The sequence below is a fragment of the Babylonia areolata genome, chromosome 7 (genome assembly GCF_041734735.1).
Source record: "Babylonia areolata isolate BAREFJ2019XMU chromosome 7, ASM4173473v1, whole genome shotgun sequence".
Taxonomy (NCBI): Eukaryota; Metazoa; Mollusca; class Gastropoda; order Neogastropoda; family Buccinidae; genus Babylonia; species Babylonia areolata.
Window position 1 is genome coordinate 51,959,887 of NC_134882.1, and position 24,817 is coordinate 51,984,703.

Genomic DNA, 24,817 nt, shown 5'->3' on the forward strand with positions numbered 1-24,817 from the left:
GTCAATCTGAGGGTCCCGGGTTCGAATCACGGTGACGGCGCCTGGTGGGTAAAGGGTGGAGATTTTTACGATCTCCTAGGTCAACGTATGTGCAGACCTGCTAGTGCCTGAACCCCCTTCGTGTGTATATGCAAACAGAAGATCAAATACGCGCGTTAAAGATCCTGTAATCCATGTCAGCGTTCGGTGGGTTATGGAAACAACATACCCAGCATGCACACCCCCGAAAACGGAGTATGGCTGCCTACATGGCGGGGTAAAAACGGTCATACACGTAAAAGCCCACTCGTGTGCATACGAGTGAACGCAGAAGAAGACGACGACACACAAACCTGACACATACGCATAAAATATCCATTGAAGCAAATTCTGTGAAACTGAAAACTGTTCATAATGTCATGCCCTTGCACCTCCCCATGCTCAGTTACATGGAATGGTTAAACTGTGAAGGGGCCGTGTGTGTGTGTGTGTGTGTGTGTGTGTGTGTGTGTGTGTGTGTGTGTGAGCGTGACATGTATACACATTGTGTGTGTATCTGTGTGTGACAGAGTATGTGTATGTGTGTGTGTGTGTGTGTGTGTGTGTGTGTGTGTGTGTGTGTGTGTGTGTGTGTGTGTGTGTGTGTGTGTGTTAATTCACTCTAATTTCCCCAGATTCACTTTATTCTTTTAATCATTTTTATTCCACATGTCAAACAATGAATTTCAATACCAATGTAGAGGCAATAAATCAGTCTTGAGTCAATCATTGCTAAATTATTATCAATTGATTATACCATTACATTTCAATATTTGTCAATGTGGGTAAAAACTGAATGCTTACCTTCAGACACTTGAGCTATATCCAGCCCCCTAGTCACTTTGCTTGCATTTTCCTTGTGTGAATTGTGAGATCCAAACACAATTCTCTCACTTCAGTGCAGCAAGTCAGTTTCACTGTTTCCATATCAGTTACACCACTGATGGCACCTGGTGCATGTTGATTTCGGCAATTTCAGGCGAAGGCTTCCAACCTGTCTGTATGTAGTGCAAATGTTGATTCGTCATCTACATCAAAATTAATAGCAATTATTGTTGATGAAAGCTGATCGACAATCCTGCGTCATCTGCTTTCGAAATCAGCGTCGCCTTCGTATTCACCGAGATCGAGTTCAAGACCATCAGCTTGGTTGGAGTGGTCAGTTCCATCAATGAAGTACTAGGTCAGAAACTCACAAATGTCTGCTTCACTTAATGGCAAAATGTGTGCAATGCAAGTGTATCTTGTCAGGAAATTGCCAAGTCTCTCTTGAAATGCATGCTTCCGTACACTGCGACCATGTTTATTAAAGCTAACGTGCTGAATGGCTGGTTTCGTCATGTGGTCTCTCTCGGCCAATGACAGAGGGGCTTTTCCTTCATAGTGACGCATTGTTTACGCAGTGTATCTTTATTTTGAATGCGTCGATTGGCTTGTAGTTTAAAACTTAAACAATGAGAAGGACAGAGATTGAAAGAGACGGCCTTGACCTTTAAAACGATGTGATTCGACCGGTCGATTCCATGATATTGGGGAGGGCAAGCTTGTCAAAGTTGATCGATTTTGCGACGTCATAGGCGATTAGAATGATGGGTTAGGTATTCCACGCACACTTTTAAGGCAAAAGAAGACAAAATTATGCCTTGATACTTCAATATGAGATAAGAGAAAGCCTAAAGTTTACTATGATGTCAAAATTCTGAAAATCGACAACCTGACCCCCACCCGCCAAAAATCGCCGCTAGCGGCAAAGTTGGTCAGGTGCAAAGCGACTCATTTCGTGATGGAGGGTCACATATATCTCTGGGGTCGCTAACTTGGAATTCCAATGATACTGACTTGGGGATCCCTAGATGTTGACATGGGACTCAAGAGATACTGACATGGAGCTCCAATGATTCTAACTTGGAACTGCAGAGATACTGATTTGGAGCTCCAATAATGCTGACTTGGAATTCCAGAGATACTGACTTGGAACTCCAGTGGCACTGACTGGGAGTCCCTAGACAGTGACTTGGAACTTTGATACGTACTGCCTTGGGGCCCCAATGATACCGACTTGGAACCCTATTGATACTGAGTTGGAACTCCAGAGATACTGACTTAGAACTCCATTGATACTGACTTGGGATTCCATAGTTAATAACCTGAAGCTCGAATGATACGGACTTGGATGTCCAGAGGCACTGACTTGAAGAAACTCCAATGGTACTGACTTGGGATTCCCCAGACTGTGGCTTCGAACTGTAGTAACACTGACTTGGGAGTCCCCTGACAGTGACTTGGAACTCCAATGGCACTGACTTAGGAGTCCCCTGACAGTGACTTGGAACTCCAATGTACTGACTTGAAACTCCAATGGTACTGACTTGGGAGTCCCCTGACAGTTACTTGGAACTCCAGTAGTACTGACTTGGGAGTCCCCTGACAGTTACTTGGAACTCCAATGGTACTGACTTGGGAGTCCCCTGACAATGACTTGGAACTCCAATGATACTGACTTGGGAGTCCCCTGACAGTTACTTGGATCTCAAATGGTACTGACTTGGGAGTCCCCTGACAGTTACTTGGAACTCCAATGGTACTGACTTGAAACTCCAATGGTACTGTCTTTGGAGTCCATAGACAGTGACTTGGAACTCCAATGGTACTGACTTGGGAGTCTCCTGACAGTTACTTTGAACTCCAGTGGTGCTGACTGGGAATTCCAATGGTACTGACTTGGGAGTCCCCTGACAGTTACTTGGAACTCCAGTGGTACTGACTGGGAATTCTAATGGTACTGACTTGGGGAGTCCATAGACAGTGACTTAGACCTAAGCAGCTGTGTGGTGGCGGCAGGACGTGGACCCCTTCATGAGGACGCCCCACCTGACGGACCTGAGGAAGAGGGGCCTGCTGCTGACCCATTCTTACACCCTGCAGACCTGCACACCCACCCGCGCCGCCCTGCTCACTGGAAGGTCAGTGCTGCCAACATTTTTTTTCTTCTGTTTTTGTCTGAGGGAGATATTATGTTTGCTTTGTGTCTGACTGACGTGTTATTACAAAACGCTTTTAGACGTTTGAAAGCACAGCATAGCTGTATTATCATCTTAAGCAGTAGTAGTAGTAGTGGTAGCAGTATTAGTAGCAGTAGATTATGATTAATGTGGAGTATTAGCATAGTGGTGAAGAGTCTACTTGGGAAGAGGTATAATCTCTGCACACACTCGCCAGTATTTTCTTCCCATCTGCTAGACGTGTGGTAGTCAGGACGCTAGTTATTCGGATGAGATGATAAACCGAGGTCCCGTGAGCAGCATTGCACGTAGCGTACGTAAAAGAACTCACGGCTGTAGAAGACTTGCAAAATCGTGCAGAAAAATCCACTTTGATAGAAAACAAATACACTTGCAGGCAGACAAAAAATATAAAAAGGGTGGTGCTCTCACTGTAGCAACGTGCTTTTCCTGGAGAGAGTATCCTAATTTTTACACAGAGAAATATGTTGTGACAAAAGAGTAATATGATACAATACAACACGACACCATGCCCAAACGGGGCCTGGATCTCTTGGTCACTGGTGAACATTGGATCATAAATCCATCCCCAAAGCAACTCTGCCACGGCGACTTTTCTTCCTCTTCCTCCTTCCTTCTCATCAGTATCACTGTTGGTTGTGGTTCAGGTACCCCTACAGACTGGGTTTATCTGTGGGCAAGATCAAGGGTACCTACCTTCGCTGGTTGGATGAGAAGCAGAAGCTGCTACCCCAGTCCATGAAGGAGGCTGGATACAGGACTCACATGGTGGGCAAGTGGCACCTGGGCTTCTGTCACTGGAACCTGACGCCCATGTTCCGAGGGTTCGATACCTTCTACGGCTTGTACGGCGGTGCCCAGGGCTACTTCCACCACAGCTGTAAGTTGTTGAAAAAGAAATGTTTTGTATTTGTGTGTCTTACGTTTTTGCTGGTCTCAGTTTCGGTTTCAATTTCAAGGAGGTGTCAGAGCGTGCAGACTGATCCGTAAAAGCTTTTAAAACATTCTGCTGGTTAGGCTTTGCCCTAGGTTTTGTAAATGTTGCCCAGAAAGAAAACGAAACCGCATGTGCTAATTCTATCATTTTTTTCTGCTGTTCCAGTTTGTCATTTTTCTATCGCTTTCCAGAGAAGCTACACACTTATGTTGTACGAAAAAAATAAAAAAGATAAAAAGATTGTTTTGCAATTTCAGCCAAATCAGGCGCTTACGATTTCCGAGACAACCACCGAGTGGCATGGGAGCTGAATGGAACCTACTCCACTGTCCTGCACACCCAACGCGTGCAGAAAATCATCAAAGATCACACGGGCAACAAGCCATTCTTCATTTACCTCGCTTACCAAAACGCCCACGATCCTTTCGAAGCCCCTGCCTGGTATGTGTGTGTGTGTGTGTGTGTGTGTGTGTGTGTGTGTGTGTGTGTGTGTGTGTGTGTGTGTACAAAAAATACAAAAAAAAACAAAACAAAAAACCAAACAAAAACAAACAAAAAAACAAAAACCAGTTTTTACAGGCCATTAGACCCATATGAACAAAGGGTAGACAATAGCAACCATGTGACATTCTAAGTGATTTGATATTAAAGCACGCACAATACATACATGTATGTTTTGGGGGTTTTTTTTTTTAATTATTGAAAGGAACACTGCAGTTATACAGATCTGATCTTTAGGCATTCGTTAATGTAAATTCTTAATTTGATGATCCTATCATCTGACAAGTTTGAGTATAACAACTGGACTTTGAAATTTGAAGGGAATCTGTAATAATAGAAGGGGGCGTGGGGGGGGGGGGGGAGGTTATATATATTTATGTTGTTTTTGTTGTTTTTTTCTGGAATAAAGCAGGGGTGTATTTTGAGTACTTTGTTTTCCATTTTTTCTTTCTGAATTGGAAATCCAACTTGACTCATGTGGTGAACACAGTATTGACTTAAGTGATCACATTAGCGTGCTTCTGTTGATGTATGCAGACGATATTGCTTTAGCTTCTATTTCTGTTGCCGACTTGCAAAAGAAAATTACATGTCTTGAACATTACCATGCCAAGTGGGGTCTAACAGTGAATATAGACAAATCGAAAGTAAAGTTATTTCTTGAAAAAAATTGTGAAAAATGGTATTATGCAGGTAAACAGATCACATTTGAAGCTAGTTTCAATTATCAGGGAGTTTTTGGGTCTGCTCTGAAGTGGTCACAGTGTGTTGAAAACTTATGTAAAGCACTGCAAGCTCTCTCTGTATGTGTGTGTGTGTGCTTATTTTCAGCTCATACCACTAGTACTACTACTACTTACACTACTGCTACTACTACTACTACTACTACTACTACTACCAATGTGCATGCGTATTCATGTGTGCAGAGGGGGCTACAATGTATGTATGATAGTTTGAATATATGTTTAGATGTGTGTATGCATTGCTTGTGTGTGTTTGTGTGTGTGGTGTGTGTGTATGCATGCTTGTTTTCAACTCATATTACTACTAGTGCTGCTACTACTTACACTACTGCTACTACTAGTACTACTACTACTACCAATGTGCATGTGTATTCATGTGTGCGGAGGGGGCTACAATGTACGTATGATAGTACTCAGTGAGGTGGCCGCCCTTAGACCTCAAAGGGGTTACGGGTTAGACAACAAAGGATCGTTTTAGAAGGCCAGGTTTAACTCAAAAGAAATACAAGCGCATGGTTTCGCCAAAACTGCCTTCAAATGAAATGGAAACAAAACCATTCCTAACTTCCGCTGGAATATGATATTTTCGATTCAAGAGAAAAAATTCTTTATTCCCAAGGACAATAGATATGCGCCGTTTTCCTAGTCCCCGCCCTAAACGGGACCTACACAGCATCATACAATAAAGGCAAAACGCATGATGATTATGAAATATCTAGAAGAAAGAAGTAGGTATACAAGAAAATATATTGGTGTTGACGGGTTTGAAAGGAAAGAAAAAAATATGCATGTATATCTTGTGTAAATCAGTACAACGTATACGACCAAACATCAAGAACTTCGAATAAAAATGCATAGCTATACTGACAGTGATACACGTAGCAATGAGAGACCACTACCATAGCAAGGTAAGCCTACGGAATGGAGAGAAAGATGGAGAGGGCGGGGGTGATGGAGATGGAAGAAAAATGAATTTGATGGATTAATATACAAAATAAACAGGCCAATTTTGGGGATTGGAATCTGGACTTTGTTTTGGGTGTTCCTTGATAAATCAATTACCTCGATCTTCCCAGGTACGAAGACAACCACTGCGGCCATGTGCAATCGGATAAACGAAGAACCCACTGCGCTATGGTGGCCGCCATGGATGAAGGGATTGGCAACATCACAGCCACTTTGAAAGAGAAGGTGACTTTGTTTTCGTTTTCTTTTGTTTTTGATTTCATTAAACAATACTTGTACTTGAAACACGTCGTTCACTATGATAGAGTCATGAATGCACAGGAAAATGTTCTCCAATATCTTGTCCAGATATTCAGAGTACATATTGTACTGTATTGTATCACTTTTTTGCCAAACAGATTTCTCTGTATGAAATTCGGGCTGCTCTCCCCAGGGAGAGCGCGTCGCTACACAGAGAGCGCCCCCCCCCCCTCCCCCCCCCCCCCCCCCCTTTTTTTTTTTCTTCAGAAAAAAATGCAAAACTAGATGTGGGTGATCAAATAAGACAAAACAACTAAAGGTACGTAACAAACTTTTGTCTGGTTTCTACATATTTTTGACATTCTTATGCGGTTTCACTCCCTTCCTCTTCCTTTAAACCATTTTTATTCAAAGAAGCAACATAGCATAACCACAAAAAGCATGTGGCACAACCCAAAATGGGTAAGGAAGAGCGATGGCCAAGTACTACCATAGGATTTGACACAAAATAAACACTTTGAGGCGTAAATAACAAAAGAAATGAAATTTTAACAATAAAGTGAACAACACGAGACAAAAACCTAACCCAGGCTACGAACATAAAAGAAAATATAAAAGAAAGAAGAAAGAGAAAACGAAATGTTGGGAAGATAGAAAAGTGAAGAAAAGAAAGGAACTCACTTCGAAAACATCCTGTCGCCACCAGAGCCCGGCCCGCACTACAGTAAAGCGTTCATACATGCACATTCTCACGTCCCTAAAACTCACAACCACCAACTACACGTGAATCACAAACGCCACACCTAACAGAAACATCACACACAGCACGCACAAGGCAAATATATCCAGTTACTCTTGTGACAGCATGGGAAGGGCATGAAGTATGGCTTATCTAAGCTCCACCCAATAGGAAACAGCCAAGAACAAGACTTATGCGGACAATTATAATTTCATTGACAAGTACGAGGCAAACCAATAAACTCCCTTCCTCTTCCTTCTTACAATACAACTCGCACACACACGCACACACACACACACACACACACAAACACAGACACACATACAGTCAACTACGCAATGAGCACCATGTGTCTGTGAACCAACCTACAGGGAATTGAAAACGACACCCTGATACTCTATCTCTCGGACAACGGAGGACCACTGGGCTACGGAAGCTACAACTGGCCCCTGAGGGGTGGCAAGAGCAGCTTCTGGGAGGGGGGCACCCGACAACGTACCATCTTTGTCTACCCCAATGGTCTGAAGCCTGACCTGGTGGGCACGGAATACGATGGCCTCATCCACGTCACCGACTGGTACAAGACTCTCTACAGGGCGGGCCAGGGTACGTGAATGGGAAGTTTATATATATCGTCTTCTGGTTCTTGTTTTTTGTGTGTGCTCTTTTTGTTCATCTTCATCATCATCATTATCATCATCACCATCATCTCAATATCATCACCATCATCATCGTCCTCACCATCTTCATCATCATCACCATCACCTTCCTCCTCTCATCTTCTTTTTCCCATTATGATTATCAGTAGTAGTAGTAGTAGTATGAATAATACGAGGGGGCTCATTATGTAGCTGAACAGAAAAGACTACAGGAAAAGAAAATAAGATTCATACTTTATTCATCAAAGCTACCATGTCAAAAAATCATTCCATTCTTGCAAAACCTGTTCAGATCAGGAAGTGCCAAATGTGGTGCAGCGGTCGTGGCTCTGTTGCTGGAAACTCGGCGCTTCCACAACGAGCTTTTCGTGACTCGATCTGTTGTGACTTTGGCCAGGGAAAATCGTTCAACGTTCGTCACATTACTTTGTCAGCCCTCAACATGGAAGAACAGCAGTTTAAACTGGTTCGGTGAATTACGTTTGAAGATGATAGCTGATGTGGTCGTCCACTGACCGTCCTTACTTCAGAGAGTGTGTCCCGGGAAAGGTGAAAGATTGGGGAGAATCAGAGAATTACCTGTGATGAAACATGGAATACACTGAATGTGGGTTTTGGGGTTTTTTTTGTTTGTTTGTTTGTTTGTTTTTGTTTTTTGTTATTGTTTTTTTTTTTTTGGTTTGTGTGTGTGTGTGTGTGTGTGTGTGTGTGTGTGTGTGTGTGTGTGTGTGTGTTTAGTTGTTTGTTCGGGAAGTATCAATGTTATTTTCCATGATCATCTTTGCGTTGGTAACCGTTGTGCCTTTGCAGTCCCTCATAACTGGAATGATGAACAAAAGAAGGTACAGGTTTATTGCAGCACACATTTCATGAGGGAAGACCCAGTCACGTTTTGGGACACCGTAATTTGTGACGACACGTGGGGTTTTCAGTGTGATCCCGAAATAAAGCAACAGTCAGCAGTCTGGGTCTCTTCCTCAGGTGAGAACCCGATTGTAAAATTTATCAGACAAAAAAAGTGCAGGGCTTCAGACGCTGACCTCAGATTGACTTGTCAACCATGGTGTGTGTCCATGGAGATCGATGATGACCATCGTTGTCATCCAGCTGGGGGATCGGGGGAGGGTGGTGGTGGTGGTGGGGGGGGGGGGGGTGCTCATGAATCTGTCTGTGAATGCGCACATGGCTGAATAGTCCAATCTGCGCACGAAATGTTCGCTGACAGTTGGGGCAGACAAAGACAGGCATATCATTGTCAGGGAGCTTGTTTGCCCGTGACTTTCTGGCCTGCCTCAGATTGACTTGTCAACCACTGCCCATCTAATAGCATTTGAGCAGTGGTGCAGACAGTGTCCACGCACTGCCACCCAGGGTCTCCTGATGTATCATGATGATACCAGTGCACACACACACACAACAGCAGCAACTCTTGATTTCCTGGCGGAAAACAGTGCACAGCTGTCACATACACCCCACTCCCCCCCCCCCTCCCCACCCCACATTCCCCCAACCTGTCCACTTGTGGTTGGTTCTTGGTCCATTTGGTCAAGCGACAAGCGAGGAGGGGTAGGCAGTTCGAGAGTGTCGAAGATCCTCGAGTTTTTTGTTTTGTTTTTGTTTGTTTGTTTGAGGACCTTTTTGGGTATTTCCCGGTCAGCGTGATCGGATGTCATGGACACGTGAATTGAAAGATCGAGAAAGCTGAGAAAGGATGCATCAACTGGAGTCTCATTTTATACCAGTATTCCCGAATGGCTGCATGTTTCGAGCGTCCCTCGTACACAGCCGATCCTCCTCGGTCAGAGATCAAATTCTTGGCGCTCAACAAACACAGAGTCACGTGCACAACAGGCTGTGGACCCGAGTAGAGCTGACAGCTGCCGTCTTCCACCATCGTCGTGGTGGTGGTGTCAGTTTCAGTTTCTCAAGGAGGCATCACTTCGTTCGGACAAATCCATATACGCTACACCACATCTGCTAGGCAGATGCCTTACAGCAGCAGAACCCAACGCACTTGTCAGGCTTTGAGTGGATTTCTATTTATATAATTCTGCCAGATGACAACACTCTTTTTGCCATAGGTTCTTTTCCAGTGCGCCAAGTACGTGCTGCACACAGGACCTCGGTTTATCGTCTTATCCGAAAGACTATTTTGTATTTCTATTTCATTTTATCACAACAGATTTCTCTGTGTGAAATTCGGGCTGCTCTCCCCAGGGAGAGCGCGTCGCTACACTACAGCGCCACCTTTTTTTCTTTTCTTTTCTTTTTTTTCCCTGCGTGCAGTTTTATTTGTTTTTCCTATCGAAGTGGATTTTTTTAAACAGAATTTTGCCAGGAACAACCCTTTTGTGTTGGCGTGGGTTCTTTTACGTGCGCTGAGTGCATGCTGCACACGGGACCTCGGCTTATCATCTCATCCGAATGACTGGCGTCCAGACCACCACTCAAGGTCTATTTCAGTTTCAGTTTCAGTAACTCAAGGAGGCGCCACTGCGTTCGGTCTAGTTCAGTCTGCGGTTCAAGGTCTAGTGGAGGGAGAGAAAATATCGGTGGCTGAGCCGTGATTCGAACCAGCGCGCTCAGATTCTCTCGCTTCTTAGGCGGACGCGTTACCTCTCGGCCATCATTCCACGCTCAGTTTGATTTTACAGCCAAACTTGGGAGAAAGGGTGAGAGCGGGATTCGAACCCACGCCCTCACGGACTCTCTGTAATGTCAGCTGAGCGTCTTAACTATTCTGCCACCTTCCTCGAGGTGGTGTCGGTAATTGATACTAAGTGGGGTGAGGAGACAGACAGGATAATGAAAGAAATATATAGCTAGTTTGCTTCAGTCTTCAGTCTCTCACTCTTAGTAAACAGAAAAACAGACACAAGGAATTTTCCCCTCAGCCAGTTATAATTATTAAAACAAAATGAAAAAAAAAAAAAAAAATCATCCACTCATGCACACTGTCATCTGGAAATAAGTTATTTCAATTATGTTTTTCTAACCCAGGAACAAAATGTCTTGACTGTCACAAGTCATAATTCTCGCTGTGCACACTTGCTTGATCCAGTCCCAGGATCGAACTCAGTCCTAGACCGGCCAGCTATGTCTACTCACAGTAAACATGTGTCAATGTCCACCCCACTCAACTCGTGGGACACTCGGGCACCACCTCCTCCGTTGAACATCAGTTCCACAAGGGGCCCCCCCACTCCGTGGCCGGTCAACATGGAGCCATGACAACACTTTTTCCATGTTTTTAGCTCTTGGCACATTTAAATTCTTCCTTCCGACACACTGAACGAGCATCCAGCTAACCTCTTTAATGTTCCCCCTTTCATTTAACTGTCCCCTTATGTTATTTTCGTATATTTGCTGTCCTTTCACCCACTCATGCATTCATACCAGTATTTTAAATGTACAAATAATATTTCTCGTTCTTCCTCTGGCCGCAGGCATTCGTAACTCACTCTGTCACACTAACGGTGACGTCTTTGTCGCCGTTTTACGTGTCACAACGTTGTATTTGTATTTCTTTTTATCACAACAGATTTCTCTGTGTGAAATTCGGGCTGCTCTCCCCAGGGAGAGCGCGTCGCTATACTACAGCGCCACCCATTTTTTTTATATTTTTTCCTGCGTGCAGTTTTATTTGTTTTTCCTATCGAAGTGGATTTTTCTACAGAATTTTGCCAGGAACAACCCTTTTGTTGCCGTGGGTTCTTTTACGTGCGCTAAGTGCATGCTGCACACGGGACCTCGGTTTATCGTCTCATCCGAATGACTAGCGTCCAGACCACCACTCAAGGTCTAGTGGAGGGAGAGAAAATATCGGCGGCTGAGCCGTGATTCGAACCAGCGCGCTCAGATTCTCTCGCTTCCTTGGCGGACGCGTTACCTCTAGGCCATCACTCCACTTGTTTACAATCTTGATGTTGTCTTTCGTTTTCCTTATGGATTTCGGTATTGTTGTTCTCGTCGTTGTGGTTATTGACGACGACGATGATGATGATGATGATGATGATAGTGTCACTGCTGTTGTTATTGTTATCGTTGTCCTCTCGTCCTTGGTATCATTTCTGGTGAGGACGAGGATGACAGCCGCGATGACAATAACTGCAACAAGGCATTCGCTATGACGTTATGCTGTAGTGATGATGACTTGATGACGCAGAAGCTGACAGTGACGGCATTGGCGATGAAAATGGTAATGATGATGATCCATGACCCCCACCCCTTCCCTTTTTCTCTGTGCGTATGATATGACTTAGTAACGACATGACCAATCAATGTGATTTACTCACTCCACTCGGCGTTCATTTCTTCATGTGTATTCCCCATTCTAGTGGGGCTATAGACCGTCGTTTTTGACACAAAAGTATTATCTGAGTGCGTGTCTCTTCGTATACCACAGGTAACTTTTCCCTCCTTCACGAGATGGACTCAATTGATCAGTACTCTAAACTGACCAATGGAATAACGCCGTCTGCACGGGAGGTAATGGTCTACAACATTGACACCGGACCCAAGAACAACCGCTCTGCTGTTCGCATCGACGATTACAAGTATACAAGAGGTGGGTGACTTGTTTCATCCTGTGCTTCTTCCACCAAAACAACCTCCATGCCCGTCTGTCCTGTCTGTATGCCTTCCTCTTCTCCACCCCCCCCCCCCCCCCCACCCCCGCTCTCTCTCTCTCTCTCTCTCTCTCTCTCTCTCTCTCTCCTCTTTACATTTAACTCTCTCCATACGAATGGCGAAAGAAATGACGTTAACAGCGTTTCATCCCAATTACCATCATCAAAATATTGCATGCGGAACGCTCTTATACTGAAGAGGTGAATGTTGACAAAGAATACCACAGTTCTGACGACGGAAGCTAAAGGCTGGGTCATTCAGACACCCACTGGACATCCGAGGGGTCTGTGTAGGGGAGAAGAGAGGACTGGCCCTACTGAGTGAGTTAACACCCCCTCTCCCTCTATCTCCCCAAACCCAAGATTGTTCTCTCTCTCTCTCTCACTCTCTTGTCTCTCTCTCTCTCTCTCTCTCTCTCTCAGCCTCTGCCCATACCCGTAGCTGTCAGTGAGGAGTCATATGAAAAGTATTTTATCACTGATTCTTATGTGTTGATTGCTGGTACAGTTCGTGTAGCCCTTGATTGACGATTGTTGATTGTTGGTGCAGGTCACCTAGTGCTTGATTGATGATTGTTGAATGCTGATTGCTGGTGCAGGTCTTTTAGCACTGATTGATGATTGTTGATTGCTGGTGCAGGTCATTTAGCACTGATTGATGATTGTTGATTGCTGGTGCAGTTCATGTAACATTGATTGATGATTGTTGATTGCTGGTGCAGTTCATGTAGCATTGATTGATGGTTGTTGATTGCTGGTGTAGGTCATTAGGCCTTGATTGATGGTTGTTGATTACTGTTGCAGGTTATGAAACATTGATTGATGGTTGCTGATTCCTGGTGCAGGTTATGAAGCATTGATTGATGGTTGCTGATTGCTGGTGCAGGTCATGTAGCATTGATTGATGGTTGCTGATTGCTGGTGCAGATCATGTCAACGGGCGCAGTAGCCGAGTGGTTAAAGCGTGGGACTTTCAATTTAAAGGTCCCGGGTTCGAATCTCGGTAACGGCGCCTTGTGTGTAAAAGGTGGAGATATTTTTCCGATCTCACAAGTCAACATATGTGCAGACCTGCTTGTGCCTGAACCCCCTTCGTGTGTATACGCACGCAGAATAATAATAATAATAATGGATACTTATATAGCACACTATCCAGAAATCTGCTCTAGGTGCTTTACAAAAACGCTTTTGGTAACATAAAACATTATATCTATGTTACATACACACACCAAAATGTGACAACACACACACACACACACACACACACACACACACACACACACACACACACACGCACGCACGCACACGCACACACTGCATACATACATTTTAACATACATGTGTATCTAACAGCTGCTCTAACACATACGCACACATAGGCAGGCACAGTATCAGTATCAGTATCAGTCGCTCAAGGAGGTGTCACCGCGTTCGGACAAATCCATATACGCTACACCACATCTGCCAAGCAGATGCCTGACCAGCAGCGTAACCCAACGCGCTTAGTCAGGCCTTGAGAAAAAAAAAAAGGTAGTAGTAATGAAAATAATTATAAAATAATAATAATAAATAAATAAATAATTAAATAAATAAGACAACAATGATGATAAATAAGCAGATAAATATAAAACATGAAGACACACATTCACACATACACCCACACATGCATAACAGATATGCCCCAGGCACAAACTTACATAAACACACGCACACACAATACACATTCATACACACGCATGTAATTATGTACACATACATATGTATACACACATAGTCAAGCACACGTAACGAAAAGGAAGTGGACCTGCCACAATTGAACTTATTGCTGAGGGAAAAGGTGAGTTTTGAAGATCAAAAAGGCACGTTAAAGATACTGTAATCCGTGTGCGCGACTACATTGGGTAAATAAACAAACACACACAAAAAGTCATGCACGTATAATGCTACATGTCTGTATGAATGTTTATGTGTGCGTGCCTGCCTGAAATCTGACTTAATGACACAGGAAACGAATGATGAGCGCCCAATGGCAGCCGTCAGTCTGCTGTACCCAGGAAGGCAGCATGTGGTTCATTCGACTGTGTTTGTAAAGCACATGGGGCTTGGTCTCACACTGAGGATAGGCGCTATAGAAGTAACCACATCTTCTTCGTTCTTGGGCTGCAACACCCACGTTCACCCATATGTACACGAGTGGGCTTTTACGTGTATAACCGTTTTTACCCCGCCATATAGGCAAGCATACTCCGTTTTCGGGGGTGTGCGTATTGGGTATGTTCTTGTTTCTATAACCCACCGAACGCTGACATGGATTACAGGATCTTTAACGTGCGTATTTGATCTCCTGCTTGCGCATACACACGAATGGGGGTCAGGCACAAGTAGGTCTGGACATAATTATGTTGACCTGGGAGATCGGAAAAATATCCACCCTTTACCTGCCAGGTGCCGTTACCGAGATTCGAATCCGGGACCCTCAGATTGAAAGTCCAACGCTTTAAAACCCCTCGGCTATTGCGCCCGTCAGTAACTACATTATTCATCATCATCATCATTCATCATATAGCACTGATTGCTGATTACTGGGGCAGGACACCCAAGGCACAGCAAGGCGAAGTCCGCCGCACCAGCGCCCCCAGACATGTTGCTGAATGGAACCGCTACATCGGTGGACGGATTTGAACCTGAGTAAGTGCTCAGGGAGAGTGAGGGGGGAGAGAGAAGGAGGGACAGGCAGACAGACAAACAGACAGAAGTGGGAAAAAAAGGAAGGGAAAACTGAATATATATATATATATATATATATATATATATATACACACATATGTGTATACATATGTATATATACATACACATAGACATAGACACACACGCTTATAAACACATTCTATTATATTGTATCATATCATATCATATGAGTAGTAGTAGTAGAAGCAGCAGCAACATCATTATTAGTATTGGTATAAAAATCATTACCATCATCATCATCATCATCATCATCATCATCATCATCACCATGACCATCATGATCATGAACGACAGCACGAAACACCCACTGAGTTCAACCGCTTCCATTCTTCCAGCGAAACGCTCTTCAACGTGCGCGAGGACCCTGGGGAGACCAAGAACCTGATAGACCTGGCCGAGGACGACATAAGGCTCGGCAGCTACCTGAAGAAGCTGCGGGAGGTGCTGGACGCTGAGACACCCAAGGTCATCCCCTTCCCTGATGAAGTGCCCAAGAACCCCATGGGCAAAAGCAAGCACTACTCCGGCGCCAATTCCCCTGGGTGGTGTTGCCTGGGTGAACAGAATCTGAACTGAAGCAGTCACAGCTCCACGGGCTGAAAGGCTCGTTCTCCTTCTGGTGTCACACGGGTCCGGAAGGACATGGTTTTGTTGACAGCTGCTTCCTCCTCGAGAACCGACCGCTTTGAACTCTTTTTGTCTTACGACTGGCTTTTAGAATGATATCTTCTTCTTGCTCTTCTTCTTCTTCTTCTTTTGTGTTCTGTGTGCTTAATTAAAAACTCCCACATTCACGTGGCTGTAGAATAATTTCTTCTTCGTCTTCTTCTTATTTTGTGGTCTGTGTGCTTTAACTCCCACATTCAGGTGTAATGTACGACCTGGTTTTTTACCCCGCCTCGCCATGACCATTTCCGGGAGTGATTTAGAATCATAAATACCCTCACTAACACCAACTCTGATCCTTTTTTTTTCCAGAAAAACCAAATGCATGCACAATTTTCTTTCTCCGTTCAGTGCCTCTGTCGTTGTGTGAAGCGTTGGCGCACTCTCTGAGGGTTGTTATACTACTTGCATAACGTCTAGTTTCCTCCCCCTCACCCAACCCGTCACCAAACTTCAAATACAAGAAAACAACACAGAGGCTTATGTTCCAGTTTCGGTTTCAGTTTCAAAGAGGTGTCGAAGCGTACGGATTGAACCATACGCTACATCGCGTAATGTTAGTTTTTGAAACAAAGAAGAAAAAAAAGAGCATGTGCCTGTCATTTGCATCAAGTTTATATGTCTTTAGGTCGAAAAGAAGTTGAGCATCCAGGAAAGATATACTACATGTGCCAAATTAATCACAACCTTACAATGGATTTACACTTCTCGCCTTCGACTGTTCTCCTCCATAAGTTCGATCCATCTGAACGTTTTTTGTTTGTTTCAGCGCTATATAAATATTATTATTATTATTATTATTATTATTATTATTATTATTATGTGCTTGCTTCTTTGTTGGTGTATTCTAAATTCTGAATATGGTAATAAAAACATAATTCTTCTGAAGCATGGAACCAGTGTACTTGATTTCTTTTTTTTTCAAAAGCGAACGATGTTATCGATTACTTACAGACACAATCTGCCTATATCCTTATTACTCGACGCTTGGAAAATGAGGGAGAGAAAAATATTCTGTCGGACGGCGAATGTGTCCTTCTGCTTATCTGTCTCTCTGTCTGGCTGGTGGCTGGCTCGCTTTCGCTCTCTCTCCCGCTCGCTCTCTCACTCACTCACTCTCTCACACACGCGCACATGTACACACACAAAAAAGGCACACGTCCCAGAGCCAACAGTCACTGAGGCAGTGAATTCACATCCACTGGTGTCTAGAGGTGGGCATAGGAATGCAGGACCTAGTCCTCCTACCCTTCCGCCGCTTTAACCAGCCGAGTCGGGTTCCCGTTCACACGTTGGAGCATGGAGGGAAATCGGAGGAACGTGCCTCTCCAAAGGACACAACACCATGCTGAGTCGGGCCTCGAACTCTGATCACGGGTGAACACTGGGTCACACAAGTCCAACGCCTGACCCAACTCTGCCACGGTGCAGGGTCCACACTGTTGTTCGTCATTCATTATGCCTTGGCATCGTATTCATGGTTTTCAACAGTGTAAGTACAATGTATTTTTACACGTAGGAAGTAGCAAAACAAACTGAGAATGATCAACATAAAGCAATCAAACCATTGCAAAACAAACTGAGAATGATGAACATCAAAAGCAATCAAACCACACAACTGTATGTATACGAGTGAGCCGTTTTTACACTGCCATGTAGACAACCATACTCCGTTTCAGGGTGTGCATGCTGGGTATGTTCTTGTTTCCATAACCCATTGAACGCTGACATGGATTACAGGATCTGTAACGTGCGTACTTGATCTTCTGCTTGCATATACATACGAAGGGGGTTCAGGCACAAGCAGGTCTGCATATATGTTGACCTGGGAGATGGTAAAAAAATATGCACCATTTACCCACTTGGTGTCGTTACAGAGATTCGAACCCGGGACCCTCAGATTGAAAGTCCAACTCTTTAACCACTGGGCTATTGCGCCCTGTCCCACCTTGTTTCAGTCATCTACATTGAATCATTTGTCACTAAATCCAGTTTCTCTTTTTTTCTAATTTGCAAAGCTTGGGCAATGTATTTTACCAGATCTAGCACAACGTTTTCATTACTACAAGATGGAATATTTACTGCACATGTTCGGTTAGGAATTTGACCAGCTGTTCTAAAACACTACATGCTGAGCAGTGGAACAAAACTGAAGTTCATGTAAAAACGCGAAAGTTAAGCTTTCGAACTGGCATCAAACGATTGCGTCACAACTAAGTTCCGTCACTGATCGACGCAAAGCAGAGGCGCGTCTTTGAAAATTATTCTGATTCGTTTCCGTGTGTGTGCTACACGTGGGCGGAGTCACAACAGGACAGGTCCTCAGAAAGCCACCATAAGCTATACCAGCCAAGACAGCACAGGACAGGCAGCAGTACACATATCTGCTGGCCGCCCATGTGCTGCAGGCCAGCAGAAGAGGATAAAGGAGTAAACAATTGTTCTGTTCTCTTGTTTGTGGAACACTACATAGTCAGCAGCTTATGGTTACTCAGCATTGATTAAGCATGCTAAGCTTGTAACGGGGTTTGGGCTTGCAGTTTGAGTTTGAGTTTCTCAGGAGACGTTTTCCGTGATTGGACAAATCATTTGTGTGTGTGTGTGTGTGTGTGTGTGTGTGTGTATACCGAGCAGAGTAGATCTTTTCAAAACATAATTTTCCAGAACAACACTTATGTTTGCATGGTTTCTTTTTCCCGTGCACCCAAGTGCGTGCTACACACGGAACCTCGGTTTAATCGTCTGATTGGAATGACAAGACGCTCAGTATGATTTCCAGTCAAACCTAGAAGAAAGGGCCAGACTGGGATTCGATCCCAGAACTTACAGACACTATAATGGCAGATAAGCGCTTAACCACTCTGCCACCTTCCACTGACAAGTGAGTGACAGCTGCGTCGATCCACGCCACACACACACACATACACACACACACACACACACACACCACACACACACACACCACACACACACACACACATACACACACAGAGTTCAGTTCAGCTCAGTCCAGTTACTCAAGGAGGCGTCACAGCATTCGGACAACTCAATATATGCTACAGCCACGTCTGCTAAGCAGATGTCTTACCAGCAGCGTAACTCAACGAACTTAGGCCTTGAGGATAAAAAAAGAATAAGTAAATTAGAGTAAACATGTAAATGAATATAAGAATAAAACAAGAAAAAATAAGTAAGCAAATCTAGGAATAAAATGAGACGTGGAGAGAAAAAAATATAGAAAGAAAAAAATTATTCCAAGCCACCAGCCTTCCAACCCATCATTCGTACAACCCTGCTGTCATTCTTGTCCCATCGCCCTCACCATCTCCTCACCTCACTCTGTCCTCAACAATTCCAGCACATCTCCCTCACCATCCACACCAGGAAACCTAGGCCAAGGGAAGAGCCACAAATCTGTGCTGTGGAGGCGCCCATCAAGGTCCAAATTGACCTTAAGTTCCTCAAGAAGGCTGTAGAGAAACTCACCATGCTGCTTGAAGCACTTAACACTGGGAAAAACAGGAGCAGACAAACTGGGTGCAGCCTACTGACGACACGAGGATGAAGTTCTTTTTCTGCAAAAAAGAGTGCCGCCAGTAAGAGAAATGGCTGCAAAAGAAGGACAATAATTTTTTTAAAAATTAAACCAGAAAGGCCCAGGGTCAGCGGCCAAACACCTCAGCCAGCAAGAAAGGGCCACAAATCTACTAAGAAGCTAAAGCAGGTACTCCAACTCGGAGAGGAAACCCAACGGTCAACAAAACATCAAAACCTGCCAAGGACGTGGTGCTGTTTCAGGCAAACCAGCAAGCAAAAACAGTATCCACCAGCAAGCCGGAGTCCTGAACCACCAAAAAGTTCAAGTAGATTAAGTTCAGTGCCCTACCAGTCCAAAGCCGGTTCAACAGTTGTCTGACCCCCATTGAACAGTCAGTCATAAATCCCAGGAGTGAGCAATGCCGCTGTACACCAAGGTCGTGAACAGTCCTGAGGAGGGAGGGGGACCAGAAGTCCTCCGCGTTAATAGAGATTGCGCAGTTCATCCAGCATTCAGATCACAGCTGGCGGAGTACTCCTCGAGGCCAAAGTGGACTCCGGCGCTGAGATAACCATTGTAGACAGTTCTGTCTTTGACACATGGAAACATAAGCCAGTAAAGGTTAAAGATGTAGTACTCTACATGGTTTGATCAGGGGTCTGCACTCCAAGCCTACCTCAACAACCTCAGTCCAAATCAAACTTGGTGATGTGGCTGTTCAGAAAGTGGTACTGTGGCCCCCATCAATGATCCAAGTGCTCCTGGGACATGATCTACTTCATCACTAGGGGCATTCTTCTGGATCTAAGGTCAGACACTCTCCAGACAGGGAAGAGAGACTCCCAATGAAGTTTAAAAACACTTCATCAGTGGCAAAGAGTCACCACGGCAAGGAAGACAGTAGTCCCCCCAACTCAGTAGTGTGGGTGAGGGGAAAGCTGGATAGAAAACTGCAGGACTACTACACCAAACCTGACCAACATCAGTGACCTTATTATGCCACGCACGGTCCAGAAGCAGAAACAGACCCAATCCTTGGTGAAGCACCAGTGACAGATTTCGTTCTGTCAGAAAAGGACAGTTTCTGTCTGTGATGTCTGTGAAATTCTACCGGACAGTCCAGGAATGTACCACACAGAGAGCTATGGTGTGAAAGAAACCTCTCAAACACTCTGAAATGCTGGGGTGTGGAGTCGCTCTGAGTCCTCTGAGAACTCCAGCTCATCAGATCTGGGGCCTGAACACCTCCTGCTAGCGACGCTCAAGCAAAAACTTAACAGCAGAACAACAAACACAGTTAGAGGCAGCTCCTCATCAGCTACCAGGATGTGTTCGTGAAAGATGACTTCTATTTGGTCAACTCCACTGCAATCGAACATGACATCGCCACGGGTGATGCGAAGCCCATCAAGCAGCACATGCGACGCCCGCCCGCCATGTTCGCTGGCGAAGAAGAGGCCCATCTAAGAAGATGCTAGACGCTGGAAGTGATACAGATCTGCTTTAGAGTGGGGCATCAGCACCAGTACTAACCAGAAAAAAATGATGGATCAGTTCGCTGGTTGTATTGACCACCTAGTCCTAAATAAAGTGACTGCCAAAGACACCTTCCCACTACCTCTGGTTGAGGATTATTGTATGGACACTCTGGCCAGTCACACTTGTTTTCAAACTAGACGCCAACAATGCGTATTGACAGGTGAGAATCAAGGAGTGTGACAGGAAGAAGACAGCATTCTGACCTAGTTTGGCCTATTAGAACGTGTCTGAATGGGTTTCGGTTGACTAACACTTGAGTCACCTATTCCAGAGTGGTCAATCTCACCCTGAAAGTCTCACATGGAAGACGGGTCCTGGAGTTCTTGGATGACATCTTGGTTCTGGGAAAAAGTTTCCGGGATCATCTTGTAAATCTAAGGGATGCCATGCAGCAGTTTCGAGACTACGGGATGAAGCTGAAACCCCGGAAGTGCCTATTCTTCCAGCCCGAAGTGGAGTTCCTGGGAAGGAGGGTCAGTTCGAAATAGACAGACCCTGTCAGACAGAGACATACAAACAATTAAGCGCAGTGCCCATCCCCCAAGTTTTCAAAGGATTGGAAAGGTTCTTGATTTGGTGAACTACCAACGTATGTTTTGAAGGATTTCGCTGAACTGTCCGCAACCCCTGTAGGACTAATAGGAAAGAACAAGTTCCAGTGGGGGTACGGAACAGCAGGAAGGCATTTGAAAGAATGCGAGAGGTGCTCATGGAACCTCTGGTGTTGAGATTGGCCCAATGGAACGGAACCATTATTTCGGACATGGATGCTGGTGATGTGGCCATTGGGGCGATGCTCAGCCAAGTGCAGGACAGCATGGAGAAAGTGATCTCTTACAGCAGCTTCTCACTCACCCCAGTGCAGAAACAATACTGCATGATATCATCCCTGTTCACCCACCATCTGAAGTACTAATCTGCTTGGTAGGGCCTTTCACTGTGAGAACGGACCAGTTTCAGTTTCAGTAGCTCAAGGAGGCGTCACTGCGTTCGGACAAATCCATATACGCTACACCACATCTGCCAAGCAGATGCCTGACCAGCAGCGTAACCCAACGCGCTTAGTCAGGCCTTGAGAAAAAAAAAGGTGAATAAATAATAGATAAGCGTACATAAATAAATAAATAAATAAATAATAATTATAATATAAAAAAGGTAGTAGTAATAATAATAATAATAATAATAATAAATAAATAAATAAATAAATAAGACAACAATGATGATAAATAAGCAAATAAATGTAAAACATGAAGACACACATTCACACATACACCCACACATGCATAACAGATATGCACCAAACATGCAGTTTCACAGATATGAAAGCACAGTCAAATACACATAAACGTACATGAGCCCCAACACACACACACACACACACACACACACACACACATTACCCTGCACCTCCTCTACCCCCCTCCTCCACACACTCATTTCTAGGCTACGTATCGCAGCTTCCACGGCACACACACACACACACACACACACACACACACACACACACACACAAACTTACTGTACAAGCACACACACATACCCATATCCCCCCCCCAACCACACACATATACAGATATACAATATATATATATATATATATATCCAATATCGTTGCTCCCAAGTATAGGCATGATACACACACATACTTCATCCTCTACCCCCCTTCCCCCCCCCCTCACCCCCGCCCCCCCCACCTCCCCCTCACACACACACACACACAGACACACACACACACACACATCCGCACGTGCACAGAACTACTCCTACACTTGTGTACCACTACACTCCTCGCGCATGCAACCAAACGCACTCCAAAACACACGACCCACACCATACCAACAACAAACACACACATACACCCAACACGCACAAGAGGCTGCCACTGATTGGCCGCAAGAGGGATGGGAAAAGATCTCTGATGCCAAGTCACGTGAGCGTCTAGTTAGTTGCTCAGTCTATTGTATTTGGAAAAGCCCCACAGAGACTCTCGTTCCGTTTTAAGAAATTTGCGCATGTTGGTTTGGAAATGATGCCGATATTTGTTTGATTTGCAAAGCATCAAAGTGTGAGAACGGACCACTCGAATCTAACATGGCTCCCGCGGTTCAAGGACCCAAAGGGCCACTGGCGAGATGGATGGAAGAGTTGTCCCAGTACCACATGATTGCTCAACACCAGTCTGGGGCAAAACATGGAACACGGATGTCCTGTCAAGGATACCTGATCCATTCACCCCATCTCCTTCCTACATTGCCCAGGATTTACCTTGCTGGGTTGCAAGTACTGTCAGAGGGCTCACGAGCAGTAGGGAGAGTTTGCTCGGGACGTGGACGAAGCCACGACCTTCACAGGCAAGAAACCCAGAATCTCCTTTCACGGATCTGGGATCCCATCCGGATGGGATCATGGTGGCAGCCATGAGGGATCAGTCCGTGAAAGGCCACAGCGGGAATGCCACGGCAGCCACACGAGGAGGCCAATATCAAGAGCTGGTTCCTTAAGCCCACTGCAACCGCCATGTGACTTCCAAAGGTGTGGTGAGTCAGTCACCAAAAGCCAGGTGAGTCAGAATGTTCAGGTTTTTGAGGCGCTCAATAGGTTGCGAGTCAGCAGAAACACTGAATTGGACTCAAGGGAGTTCAGCCCTTCAGGCCAGACTGAGGAGCTGGATACAATCTTAAAGGGTCTGGTTTGAAGCACACAGACCCAGGGATGGGTATACTCAGACGAGCATGGTCAGTCCTGGCCGGGCTCAGAGACAGCATGCAGCAGGTCCGCCCGAAATGACTCTGACCTTGGTGGTCAGTATCCAGGATAAAGCAGGGTTCCAACAGTTGGATCAATTCGATCGAACTCTAGTTACTGGAGCAGTTCCGCCCAGAAGGACTCTAACATTGGTGGTCGGAATCCAGGATTGGGCAGGGCTCCAACGAGTTCGATCCGTTTGGATCGAACTCAAGTTTCAGGGAGGAATGTTAAAGGGGGTTCTGGCCAAACCCGAAGTCTTGCATTGTTCAAGGGTCTGGTGTGCCAGCAGTATGCTTCGCCACCAGTGACTCACCAGAAAGATGCTCCTTACTTTAATCATGTCTGTGCATGTCTCATACACTAAAGTTTGCGTTAGTCAGCTTCAGTGCTCAGATGTGTGCCAACAACACAACTGACAGTCCTGTGGTGCAGCTGGGACAACGATGGACAGACTCCTGTGCGTCAGGTGGAGGCACAGGTCAGCCCCACCAGGCAACGACACAGACCAGTCCCTTTGCGTTACCACGGAGGATACCGGCATACCCCAAGTGTCCATGGAACAGTGAGCTCACAAACAGTGGACAGGAGCCAGACAGTGCCAGATTTGATATCGTTACTAAGGACAATCAGATCATCCAGTTGTGTGTGTGGTGTGTGAGTTGTGTGTGTGTGTGTGTGTGTGTCGCGTGCGTGTGTGCGCTTGAAATTATCTTCCGTGTGTTAAAGCCTGTCTGATTTTCAATATTTTACCTTAATTCCTGAGCAATATGCTGAGGTATGTGAATTATTCGATAATGTGATCAGACACAAAATGTAATAACATTTTCTTAATATATTTTTTAGATGAAACCTGTCGCAATTCTATTTCCTCCCTTTTCTTGGTAGTAATTGTATTCCTGTTTTTCACCTCCTAACGTCTGATGGCAAGGTATCACAAAAATGTGGTTATTGCCTCAAAAATCAATTCCGGTTTGCGAAATTGCTCTGCTACCTTCCCTCTATTACCCCCTCACTGCGTGTCAGTGTGGTTTCACAGGAGTGTATGTGTGTGCGTGTGTGTGTGTGTTGAAGGTGTGTGTGTGTGCGCACATTATCAGTTCCTAAAGATATGCCACATGTTAAAA

At 44.9% G+C, this 24,817-nt stretch overlaps 2 protein-coding genes across 2 annotated transcripts in view; both read left to right on the forward strand.

Moving 5' to 3' along the window:
- Nucleotides 1–7,407, forward strand: part of LOC143284213 (arylsulfatase B-like) — a 67,804-nt gene extending 60,397 nt beyond the window's left edge. The window contains exons 3-7 of the mRNA XM_076590878.1: nt 2,860–2,981; nt 3,689–3,921; nt 4,236–4,419; nt 6,299–6,413; nt 7,339–7,407. Of these exons, the coding sequence (XP_076446993.1) occupies nt 2,860–2,981; nt 3,689–3,921; nt 4,236–4,419; nt 6,299–6,413; nt 7,339–7,407 (723 nt within the window). The remainder of the gene's footprint in view (nt 1–2,859; nt 2,982–3,688; nt 3,922–4,235; nt 4,420–6,298; nt 6,414–7,338) is intronic.
- The window catches only part of LOC143283872 (arylsulfatase J-like), a 72,279-nt gene extending 56,265 nt beyond the window's left edge, over nt 1–16,014 (forward strand). The window contains exons 6-9 of the mRNA XM_076590252.1: nt 7,539–7,773; nt 12,232–12,393; nt 15,046–15,142; nt 15,538–16,014. Of these exons, the coding sequence (XP_076446367.1) occupies nt 7,539–7,773; nt 12,232–12,393; nt 15,046–15,142; nt 15,538–15,778 (735 nt within the window). The 3' untranslated portion in view covers nt 15,779–16,014. The remainder of the gene's footprint in view (nt 1–7,538; nt 7,774–12,231; nt 12,394–15,045; nt 15,143–15,537) is intronic.
- The last annotated feature ends 8,803 nt before the right edge of the window (nt 16,015–24,817 follow it).